Source organism: Sitophilus oryzae, unplaced genomic scaffold (genome assembly GCF_002938485.1).
Source record: "Sitophilus oryzae breed Bouriz unplaced genomic scaffold, Soryzae_2.0 scaffold_1440_pilon_pilon, whole genome shotgun sequence".
Classification (NCBI taxonomy): Eukaryota; Metazoa; Arthropoda; class Insecta; order Coleoptera; family Curculionidae; genus Sitophilus; species Sitophilus oryzae.
Genome location: NW_022146105.1, coordinates 822,009 through 835,227, shown reverse-complemented (window position 1 = coordinate 835,227; position 13,219 = coordinate 822,009). Strand labels below are relative to the sequence as shown.

General features: G+C 28.9%; 1 protein-coding gene and 1 long non-coding RNA gene across 3 annotated transcripts in view; one reads left to right on the top strand and one right to left on the bottom strand.

Annotated features, from left to right (window-relative positions):
* The window catches only part of LOC115876680 (facilitated trehalose transporter Tret1-like), a 40,810-nt gene that overhangs the window by 7,638 nt on the left and 19,953 nt on the right, over window positions 1-13,219 (top strand). Inside the window, exon 1 of one of the 2 annotated variants that reach the window (XM_030892558.1) lies at window positions 9,580-9,702. The exons of the other annotated variant lie outside the window; for it this stretch is intronic. Within the exon in view, the coding sequence (XP_030748418.1) occupies window positions 9,632-9,702 (71 nt within the window). The 5' untranslated portion in view covers window positions 9,580-9,631. Of the gene's footprint in view, window positions 1-9,579; window positions 9,703-13,219 lie in introns of those variants that run through there. 2 annotated transcript variants of the gene reach the window in all.
* The window catches only part of LOC115876681, a 34,755-nt gene that overhangs the window by 8,810 nt on the left and 12,726 nt on the right, over window positions 1-13,219 (bottom strand). The window lies entirely within an intron of this gene.

The following is a 13,219-nucleotide window of genomic DNA, read 5'->3' as shown; positions in this document are numbered from 1 at the left end:
TAATATAGTCTTTCTTTAATTGTGAATTCCAAAATAAATAGTATAATTAAAGCAATTTCAAGTATTACATAGATTACAGCATTTTTTAGAATGAAAATTATTTTGCTGAAGTATTCAAAAACTGTCAAGTCAGCAAAATAAAGAAAAATATCAATGCCATTTATAAGTGGGTTGTTATATTTTTATACACTACCGAAGAATTTTATAAGTTATATTTTTCATATATATACCCTCTTTAATTCCTACTTTAATTACTTCTTGAGTGTCATAATTAGATCTCCAAAAATAAGGTCGTATCGTAAGATAATGCTTAATCCTTCTACTAAAAACAATCTACTTCCTTTCAAGAACTTGAACGCTTAGTAATATTGATATTTTATTTAAAATTGTCTGTCTCCTGTTGAAGACCCACATTTTTGGGGCTCAAAAAAAGGAAATCTAAGGAAAACTAAAGAAAAAAAGACAACAGGGAGATCGATAGAAAAGAAAAAATAAAGAATCTCACCCAGAATAAGTTGAAGCAAAGTGAGCATCCAGCTAGGGCACCTCGGGTTTGCTAGGCCCGTACTCACTAGATGTGAGCCCCTGAGGGTCTATATAGTAGCGATCCAAAAGGGTTTAAAAGTTCATAAGTTGAGGAAAATATAGTACCGGCCTAAGCATTGCAAAAATCTATATAGTCCTAAAAAATACATATAGAGTATATTATCAGAGAAAAGAATAAAAACGTGTATGTTTAAAAATAATTTATTCAATCATCCTCAAATTTTCCAGTAGTTAAAAAAGTTAATCTGCATTTAGGAACTTCCGTTTCCGTTTTTCCATTCAGCTTTAAACAGAATTATGCAGATCAATAAAATACTCGTAAAATGTAGGTCAAAATAATTTACTATTGCACGGTCATACTTTGTTTCATATTATTCCGTTACTTTAGAAATGGCAAAAAACATCAATAAGGAAATGCTTCAAGACAATGGATTCTTTTGTTTTTTACCAGTAGCTTTGTGCATAGACGTACAAGTGTGCTATATCTGTGTATAGCTTAGGAATATTTATTTTTCTCAATAGGCAGTAATGGACTGATATTTACAAAATTGGTATTCATTGAAACAGTCAATGAATAAAATCTGGTAATGACATAATATAAACCGTAAGAAAGCTCAAATGAATTAATCATATTTTTCTTGAAGGTAGTTTTATTAGGTTGTCTTATTACAGTGAAAATGGCGCATATCCAGTAAATGTTAACATTGAATCAGTAATTCTTGTATTTTAAAGAAATTTGTCGACTTTTACTGAAAGTTGTCAGTAAATGTCATTCTATTTTATTAATGTTAAGTTCGAGCAAATCAAATTTTCAAGAAGATTGTCACCTACATATTTAAGCTGATTAACTCAAGAGTTTTGCTCTAGTTTCAACCTTTTCGTGATAATCTATTTTTTTATTTTAATAAATATAATTGAATATATTGATTATAAAGTTGAATGTCTCATGTCAAAGTTTCAGTGAGCTGCTGTATCGATCGGCTTTGGAGTTTGTTTCAAAATTAGTTGTTAAACTTTTACAGGCATAGAGTTAGCAAATCAGTTAATTTGAACTTTTACTAGTAATAGGTAAAGAATGGACAGTCTATAAATGCACAAGACATTGCAAATTTACTCTTTCTGAATTACGAACATTTGCTTCTAAAACCTTGTTATTTTTATACTTCTCTATTAGTTATATTTATAGAATAGGAATTTGTTTATTTGCATATGCTTTAAAAAGAATTATGCATGATAAGAATTTAATTTTGTGTACTTGTATAAAATATAACATTAATGTAAGCTTGGAACTATAGTTTCAAGGAAAAGGTCATGACACTTGGCACATGCCTTAATTATAAAATGCAACATTACAAAAAGAATGTTTATTTTCTATAATATATACTAAATATCAAGTGTTGATAGATGAAAGTTACAGATTATTTTAATTAGAACGATACATAATTTAAAAATGTATGATTAACACTTCTTTGTGTCAAATGATATTTCCTAGTTCTTGCATGAATAATCCTTATACACATTTCACAGTGTAAAAGAAAAAGAATGCTTGAGAATTTTAGAGTTATCATAGTATTAACCAACATGGCCAACATTTTTGCACGAATTCTACTTTAATATAAAGACTCCAATTCTTCATTTTTTTCAGAGTTCCATATATGAATATAACAAAAACTGTTCTCGAAAATGTAATGACAAAGATCAAATATAATGATGATCTTCTATTAGTTGAATAATGAATACGATAAAGTTTTATTTAACCTGCCATCTGCAATTCGCACTACATTGACCTTGGCTGATTTAATACGCAGACTGATAATATTTTGATGGAAATTTCCATCGATGGTACTAACTACCAATAGAGTTAACGATCAGATATTCTAACGAAGTTAAATAATAAAAAAAAGAAGATGTACGAACAAGTTTTAAAAAAGGAATGTATTATTTTTTATGCGCAACACTGACGACAAATGCGTGAAGGAAAATTTATAACTTGTCAAATATTTCTGCCTACATATTTCACTAGATTATTATCGATTTCAAATAATGTATAAAAAATATTCTTTTACATTTCTGCTAAAAGATTTAAGGAATTTTATTTTATTCATTTTTTTAAATTAATCGATTCCAATAAATTTTATTTAATTCAAAGAAACTATTATTTGGGACAAGAAAGTCGAAAGCATATGCTTTAAATACAAATAATATCTTTACGCCTATTCTAACGTTGTTTTAATCAATCATACTAGCATGATTGACATAGTAAAAAAAGCACCACCTTGTCCTTCATTTTTTTTAAATCAATACTTAATATGTACCCGATAAAAATACAATATCAGTACATATTTCAACTGATAAATCCCTATCTAAGGAAAACTACCAGACATATTGAATATTATTTTTTGTTGTTAATAACCTGATAAATGTTTATAAAACAACTTGGAAAAAAATGGACCAATTTCTTGACCCCAAAATTTACAAATCTAGAAAGAATTAGTTGTGGCGGATAAACAAAAAATATCATTAAAATGTTTGTATATTGTGTATTCATATCTGGGGCTGTTATAATCTGCAAACAAACTAAACAGTTATTTTTTATACTAGATAGATACTGAAGCTAATATTAATATAAGGGATTAGCAAGATCAACTATACCTTCACGAGATTTTATCAGTTTTATCAAAGTATAATAATAATTATGGAGAAATAAGCTTCCACCCTAAACCATCCAGCTTTCCCAACTACGTTCATCATAGAAACAGAGTTTCAAGTCATAATTACCTTTGGTTTTATCTTTGTCTTTAACAAAAAAACAATATTTTATAATATGTATACTTATATTTTTTCTTTGCATTACATTCAATTTGTGTCAACGTTTGTCTTCAATACTCATCTTTTACTGGTTACTTCAGTAATAGGGTTGCTATTTACAACAACTTTTTAAATTAGTTGGGTATACATTAATTTAATCGTTTAAAGTTTTTCATTAATTCAAGATTTAAAGATCTCATTTAAAACACATTTTTCAGCGTTTCAAAGGAATATAAATGAGGTGTTGGACACGAAAAATGACAATATAAAATGCAATTATTAATGTTTGTCTATGAAACTCTTTATTGTAATTTTTATTTATTTGTTATTCGAAAAAATATTATTTAACATATTTAAAAAAATGGAATTTAAATAATAAAGATCAAAATGTATAAATAATTATAAGCTTAGTTATAATTCAATATGCTTTTAACTAGCTAATCTAATAAAATTTTATAAATAATTAAGTCAATTAGTTTTGTCTGGCCAACAAAAAGACTTGACTCATTATCGCTGGATAAAGCTGGATGGTACCACCGTAGAAAAAAAAATTGAATACTTAGACAGCGTGTATACTTTTCACAATTCACTATGCCCATAAAGCTTATCTATTAAATTTTATTAAAACACTTGAGAAAGTCTTCATTTCAAACCCCTGCTTTTTATGTTATATATACATAAATACATATACGTAACAGTAACCAACAAAGCTAATATACTTTTTCGGTACTACTTAGAATTCAAGTAACAGGTTATTTCCTCTAATATACAACTAATGTACCTAGAATGAATCAGTTACTTTTCAAGCATTGCACTATATTATTCCTAAAATTAAACTAAAAAATTTCCTATATTTATTGCGACACTATAATCTTTCCACGGTTCTTATAAAAATATTTTATATCATATCTGTTTCACTGAAAAAAAAATAAGCAAAATGAAACAAATAACTGAAATTATTAATTAAAATGAATATCATTCCAGAATATGCTATGGGAGATTTTTTAAAGAGAATAAAAGTATCAATATTCAAGAGGCTCATTACTTAAGTAAATAGATGTGTATACAGGGTGTGGTAATTTAAAAAGTATCAATCGGAAATGTTAAAGAATATTATTGGGAGGAGATAACACATATTTTTGAGATCTTTAAGACAAATTGTATTTTTAAGAGGAAGTCAAAGTATCTAGTATTCAAAAATATTCTTGCTTTTAAACACTTTAGGTAACTTAAAAATGAATTATTATTGGAATCGAAGTTTTTTATTTTTTTATCTGAAATATATTTATGATATTCCTGATAATACTGTTTGCCTAAAAGATACTACCGAGTGCTGCTTTTTAAATTGTCACCCTGTATCTATATGTGTGTCAATTACATCTATAATTACAATAAGCAAACACAGACGAGCATCATGAAGTGTTTTTCTTTTCAGCCGCACATATCAAAAATTTATCAATATTATTAAACTATTATCAGTTGTTACGTATTTCCCGATTTCCTGATAGACATTTCCAGAACACAACTCCGGATTTATTTACATTACCTAAATTATTAGCAAAATGGAGGGACCCAAGATATACAAAGCAGATGTAACACCACAGATGACTGCCACATATTTAAAAAAATATATATTTTATATATAAATATATTCCAGATTTTTTTTAAGACGTATAGATTTTATCTATTGATATAGGTATTTCTAATATTTATTATAAACAGATAATTTATGATTTAAGATATATTTGAGGGAGATATTACATATATACTTTTAAAGTGTCTGTCGGTTTATTTTCAATATCTTACATTACGGACCTGCTATAATAGATTAATTTTGAATTATTGTTATTTTGCTAATGATTTTTTTAAGAATATACTTTATTTAAAACTACTTTTTTAGTAAGCATATAACCAAAACACGATTTAGATACCTAATTAGTTTACCATAATGGCCTTGAAATTAATAGTGTTACAACACAAATATACACAAAAATCTGCTTATAATTATAAATTAGAAAGGTGAAAAAACTATAACAATAAATCGACTATCGCATGATAGAGATGAAATGAAAATATTTTTGTATTTTGTTTATAATAATTCCATATTAACATAACATTTAAATTTGAGTAACGCCTAAAGTTACTAATTAATCGGTTATTTTTAACATGTTGATCATTAAGTGATGAACTAGCGATAATAATATTTAATTCAACTTAAATTTAATTATTTCTTTCTTTCCAAATATAATATTAAATTTCTTTTGAAAAAGGAAGAATCTAAATTTAAATTTCTTGCCACTAAATATAGTCATATTATTTATTCATATTTACAAATACTACAGAAAACTACATAAAAGGAAGGACAATTCATTATTTTGCCACTTTTAGCAGTTTGAAAATATCATTTCAAGGTATGCAAGTGCTATAGAATAGCAAAAGTAAAAGGTTAAAGGTAAAAAAGATAAAAAATCAAGCATTATACTTATTCAGTAAACTGTTACATATTGTGTAAAAGTAGAATGCGAAAAGAAACATAAAAACTTGCCCACATGTTCAATGAAAATTTATCTGTTTTTACGGTTTCATTTTCGTGGCGCTATCTCCACAAAATTGTTGTTTTCACTTTAATTCAAAATCAACTATATATATACAGTAACTGATGACGTTAATGACACAATGCAATGGTTACATCAAGCTGTGGCAAACACCCTGTAGTAGATAAACAAATAATAAACAACCAAAAACTGGGCGGTACCAAAACCCAAAAACTGATCTCACATTAAGATGCTAATAACTGACGTAAGAACCTTAATAATTTGCACATTAGCTTTTGGGTTTGCCATTTATTAGAAAAAAATACGCAAAACCTCCTTTTAACTTATTTTGAACAACTGATTTATTATTCAAATAAATTTCGTAATTATTAGTTTGCGATTCTGTGAAAAGAAAAAATGAACGCGAAGTGAATCACAGTATAATAGAAATGTGATCTAATTTTTAATAAAATTATTTAAGTGATCAATGCTGAAATTTTCAGAATTTTATGATTGTTTACTATTTTTCCAAGGCCTTTGAAAATGTGCAAAAAGTAGCCAAAAATTAGCATTTTTTCGACTTTTTTCAGTTATGAAAATAGACGATTTTCATCATGTTACCGGTTTTGTTAAAACTGCTGTTATTTACTAATTATAAAACATAGAATAAGAAAATATCGTCCAATGTAGTATTACGAGAGCAGTAATGGACGTTTTAATCTTCATTAAAAATAGCTGAAAAACAAGGGTCCAAGAAATTAATTTTCTCACAAAGCCAAGGTATCTAAGCCTTCAAAGGTGTATATTTTCTGAATCTACATAAAATTTCCTACAAATGCTGAAATTTCATATAATTTTATGACTATGGTTACTATGGTTCTAAGTTAGCTACAGGAAATATGGGTGTCGAAAGCACTCAGTTAACTCAATTCAGCATCAGAGAAATCAATTTGAATTCCATATTTAGACCAAAACAACCGAATGGTATCCAGCTAAAAGTAAAAAAAATGACATTACAAAAGAAATGAATTATTGAATACTAACAAAGACAGTTGCACTTAAACAAGTCTCTCTTTTCTTTACAAATTATTTAACAAAAAAGAAATCTAAGTACAGCAGCTTTACTTTAAAACCTAAAATAAATATAATTTAACTTAAGCTCTATATCACTTACGTACATATGTCTGGAGAGATATATTTAAATATTTCCTTTGGTAACTCAGCTCACTGGATATGTGGGGGACAATCACCAGAGCAGCATGACTTTTTAACACTATATTGTACCCCTGTATACCCTGTGTGATCTTCTTGAAGAATACCATATATTCGGATATTATTCATGGCATTTGGTTACAAAACAATTAAAGAGAAAATATTTTTATTATTGCTTCTTGGTGTATTGTTGTTTCCAATAATAATTATACTTTTTACAGTTTTTATCAAACTTTCTGCATCCTATATCATGTATAATAAAAAGTATTTCTTCTGCTATGGCATTCGAATTTTATTCTTATATAAAATTCACTTGTGTCTAGCCCTAGCAGGCAACTATTAAGCCCGACCAATCATGTTAGAGTTTTTGACAAACACAAATGAATTAACACCCTTCAAATAACCACGCTAACCAACCTGATTGGTCAAGCTTAATAGTTGACAGCTAGGGCTAGACACTTCTTAAAATTCCATGTGTTAAATAAATTTCAAATACATTCTTTATTAGAAAAATTTAAATTAAATTCAAGACAACTAAAATATTCCTCTCGCCCAGTGGCAGATATAGAAGGGGGCATTGTGGCCAGGGCCCCCCTAAAATCTATAAATTGTGTTAAATATTAGGCTTTTGGGTTAAAAATGGAGCCCTAAAAAGCATATTCCACATTTTTTATTTGCCCCCCCCCTCTAAAATAAATTCCTGTATCCGCCTCTGCTATCGCCTGTATTATGGATATAATGAGAATTGTGACTAATAAGAATATTAGAAAATGTCATGCTGAGAATAATCAAATAAAAGTGAATTTAGTAAAACTTTGTATAATCAAAGGAAAACATTACGTACCTCCGCAGATAGACTTAGTACTATACCAAAGATCAAAACAGGTAATTCTAACTTATTTGGAAATTCTCACTCACTCAACATGTTTTGATTTTATTAAAAGGAATTAGTTATCGGATTAGACGGCCTTTTAAAAATCATGCTTGTCATTTTACACTATTACTTCTATGATAAATATGGGATTAGCTTCTGATTCTAAATATTTTTTAACATTTCTTATAGATTATTTATTTATACAGGGTGAGTCTTAAATAAGTGCAAATATTCTTAGGGCTAGTAGGTAAAAAAAATTAAAAATATGGATTTTTTTTTACTTTTTAGTTAAACAATATAATTTGTTGATAATATGGCAACATACATAGGTAGTAGATTAAATTTACAAGAAGAAAATCCAGAAAAAAATCCAGTGGTTCTTAAAATTTTAGCAAAAAATATTTTATTTTGGAAATAGAGTAAAATATCTCGGTTATTTTATATTTATTTGAAAAACAATATGTTTCTTTTATCAAGATCTACCAACCCTGAAAATATTTGCACTTATTTAAGACACCCTGTATAATAATAATTTCACATATAGATTAAATAATACTTAAATCAGCTAAATAAAAAACATTCAAGAAATGGTCCTCATATCTACTTGGAGAAATCCTTTTTCAAAGATAAATGTCGGTGTAACTATTAACAACTTCCTCTAGGAGATGCCAGACCTTGTCGTTGGTGGGGAAGCTCCTAGCCCAACTCAAGGTTGAGCCATAGACATTCCAGGAGGCAACCCGTTGTATTCTCCCTTACATTTACATGCGAGACTCTGCAGAAGGGGACCAACTAACCCTTGCGGTGTATCACCAGGTTTGCCAGAACTCCAATGGAAAGATATCGAGTTGGCGAGTCATCAACTCGAGGGAGGAGGGCCATGGTCAGGCTCTCACAATAGTAATTGACCTCAAATCCAAGGAAGCAATAGAGAAAGAATAGATCCGGGACAACACCGGTATTAGCTCTAAGGGGAAACCAAGTAAAAGAGGTGGAGAACATGGAGACTGATTTTCCAGCTTCCACCTCGGGTCCACCTCACCCGAAGACAAGCTCCTCGACTGTGAAAGGCACGGAAGACTAAACCTCAACTCGTAGGAGGTAGATGTCCACTCCTTCAGAGGAAGATGGGAAATACCCTCTCCCCCCTTCAGCAGGAAAGTCCCCATATAGAGTTATAACTCAAAAAAGGGGGACACAATAGATTTTTAAGGTCGCGGTGATTAACCCCCCTACCATTCATTCTAAATTCTTCTACAAGTATTAACAATACGTTTGACATATCAGAACATGTTTAACCCCATCGGCCAAAGACAAATATCAAACTAAACTGCACTTCCTTATACTAAAAACACAAAAAATATTTTTGGATATTCAAGCCGATCTGAAAGGGTTTGAATCAACGAAACAGAGGTTTATTATAAGAAAATCAACAACATAGGAACAATTCCAATAGGAATTCGACAAACATAGGAACCTAAAATAACATCAATTCAAATGGTTCCTCGTAATATCTTTTTTATTATGCTTATTGATTATTAGGATTATTAGCTTTATCTCGATTGGTTGTCTATATATACCGGTACATATAGGTAGCACATGACGATAAAATTGAATTATTTTGTGTGTAGTGATTAAGTGATGTTCAAGTTTTGTTATGACAGACAGTAATTTTGCTAACGAATCCAAAGTTCTCATTAGAACATACACATCATTCATTGGTGGAAAGTAAGTAAACATTTATCACTATCACTTCTTAATAAGCAACAATAGGTACATAAACATTCTAAAACAAAATATTTCACCGTGAAGCGCATTTCTACATTGGTATTTTTGTTTTGGTTAGTTTTGTTTAATGAAGTACTAAGAACAAAACTTTATGCATTAATATAATATATTATATACCACTAAATCTTTCTTGTCTATCTAACTATGATATAATTATTAATATATTTATAATATAACGATTAAAAATTGATTGGAATCTGGGTTAAATAGTATTGAAATTAAAAAGGCTATATGTTATTAATATGCATTTATTCAAAAAAAATAGCAATCAGCGATAGTTAAAGGTTAAGGCTTTGTTTTTGTCCCAGAGACCCAGAGAAACCTCCTGTTATTATTGCCAGAGTTGCAATGTTTCATAATTTATCGTTGGCTCTTACTACTGAGACCATTTAATGATGTATTTGTTCTTCCAAAATCTTAATCCTTCAAAGGTATTTAACTCCAGTACATTAAGAAACAAGTTGAGTTAAGATAACGTACGAATCTTGGTTAGGAGTTAGCAGCCACGTTGCCTTTAGAAGATACCGGGTGCGTCTCAAAAGTGGCTCACCCCTATAACTTTTTTATTTTTTCAGATAAAAAACGAGATTTGGTATGTTAGTATATGACATAAATTAGGATTGATTGACGTATTCAATTGTTTTTGATCACTTCCTGTTTCACAGGAAATGACTACAACTTTTGATTTTTAAATGATGACACTCAACTTTTGACATTTTCGCTTAAAAAAATCGTATTTTAAATTTCAATATGGACTGCCATGGTTGTGTTAAAAACACTAATTTTTATTCAAGGCGCGTTAAAAAATAGATTTGATCGTGTTTTTCGTGTTGCCTTGGCCCTGACCGGTTAAAAGATGCACAAATCGTATTTTTAATCATATCTCTTTTTTTTCAAATAGAACGAGGGTGGCTCATTAGCACATTTGGAAAAGGCATTTTTTACGAATAATTTGGTACCACACACTTGGTATTTCGAGTCAAATTGTCGTTATGAACCGCATGTTACAATTTCAAATAAACCATATGAGAAAATGTCAAAGACGTATGATATGTCATTCTATTAAGAGTGTCATTTTCTATTAAATAAAGTAAAAAAATACCGAGGGTGTCATTTAAAAATCAAAAATTGTAGTAATTTCCGGTGAAACAAGAAGTAACTAAAACAATTGAATGCGTCAATCAATCCCCAAATTATGTCATATACTAACATACCAAATCTGTTTTTTTTTAACTGAAAAAATAAAAAAGTTATAGTGGTGAGCCACTTTTGAGACGCACCCGGTATACTTGCACAAACACACAACAATATTCTTTTTTCGAGAAGGCGAATTGTGTTACGTGTGTGGCTGGCATTAGAATAATTTCTAGAAACGAGTAAAACTAAAATATGACTGTAGCTATCCAATAGTTCCCTAATTCAATGAATACTTATTAAAGAGTATTATTTAATTTACTCCAATTAAGAAAATAGTTGGGTATAATCACGTATTTATTCGTTAGTGACAGACATAGTTAAAAAACAATTAAAACAACACAGGTTGCACCATTGTCAAAATTGTGCAATGTTTATTATGTTTACAACATTCTATTTTTTTCTAAAAGTTACAAAGGGCAAAAATAATTGTCAGCTTTGTGAAAGGTCAAGTACGTATGTACAGGGTGTTTCAAAACAAATGCGAAAAACTTCAGAGGGTGATTCCTTGTTCAAAATAAAGGGTAGTTTGCTTCATAAACGTTGGGTCAAAAGTCAACCATTAGGCAGATATTGCGGTACAAAGATGGCGGAAAAATAATGTTTTTATTTTTTATCTTGAAAACGAAAAGAGATAGACTAATAAAATTTTATGGAAGCATTACTGTTATGAAAACACACTTTCTGGTAATTTTTCACTTTTTAAAATGAGTGGAAGGGGTTGAAATAAATACCCCTATCATTCTTGTTAACGAAATTTAAAGAAAAATCTTATCAAACACATGCAAAAAAATTAATTTGGATAGTTTAGTTTGTTTAGAAACTTTTTTATCTCTTCTATTTTTTTGACAAAACTCACCGATTTGAAATTAAAAATAAAATGTAAAGCATTACAGGTGTAGGACAAAAAACATTTTCTGATAAAGAATCTAGTGGGCTGCTGTAATTTTTTTAGGAAAAAATCTAGTCGGCCGCTGTTACTTTTAGGATGTTCCTAATATTATTTTATTTGACATTACTCTACTACAATACGTTATTATCTAGATGATTATTATTATTGTTATTATCACTAGATTCTTAATCTAAAAATATTTTTTGTCCTGACATGTAATGCTTTACATTTTATTTTTTAATTTCCAATCGGTGAGTTTTATCAAAATAACACAAGAGGTAAAAAAGTTTCTAAACAAACTAAACTATCCAAATTAAAGCATTTGCATATGTTTGATAAGATTTTTCTTTAAATTTCGTTAACAAGAATGATAGGGGTAGTTTATTTCAACCCCTTCCACTCATTTTAAAAAAGTAAAAAATTACCTGAAAGTGTGTTTTTATAACAGTAATGCTTCCATAAAATTTCATTAGTCTATCTTTTCGTTTTCAAGATAAAAATAAAACATTATTTTTCCGCCATCTTTGTACCGCGATATCTCCCTAATGGTTGACTTTTGACCCAACGTTTATAAAGCAAACTACCCTTTATTTTGAACAAGGAATCACCCCCTAAAGTTTTTTGCATTTGTTTTGAAACACCCTGTATATAATATTAGATGATGCAATGGCGTTGGCCAAACAATGTTTGTAAAAAATGAATTAATACAATAATGACGGAATCTCAATAAATTTGTATCATTACATACCGTATGATCGAGAAAAAACGGCGTCAGCGATGGCTATGGAATGAAGATCGCTGTCATTTTAAATGTAAATTTATATGGGAAATGTCATTGATGTTCATATCCCAGCCAACTGGACGCCGTTTTTTTTCGATCATACGGTAGTAACATCCAAGAAAAAAATATGGTAAAAGTGCAAAATATTGGTATTTCAAAGATTTACAAATAAACAAAACTAATGTATTACATGTTAAAGGTATGTTACATATTTCATGATATATTCATGAGGATAGTTTGATGGGTTTTACGAGTACGTAAAGTTAAAGTTATTTTATTTTTTTTAGCTTTACTCCTTTCTAGAAATACGAAATGAAAACTAATTATTTTTGGTATATACCAGTAACTTAAATACATATTTTTATAAGTCTAATACATATTTTTAATAAGTTTATTACGAAAATTTTAATATCATTAGTGATCTTCCATGAACAGGTTTATTTGGAATTAGTCTTTTTCTTCTAAAACCACGAGTTATAAATTAACGAGTTTGTTAAAAATGTTGTACTTTAATAACATTAAAAAACACGGTTCTTCTTCTTAATCCAAATCTGTTCTAAGAATAAAACTTTCGCATCATAGTTCTGTAT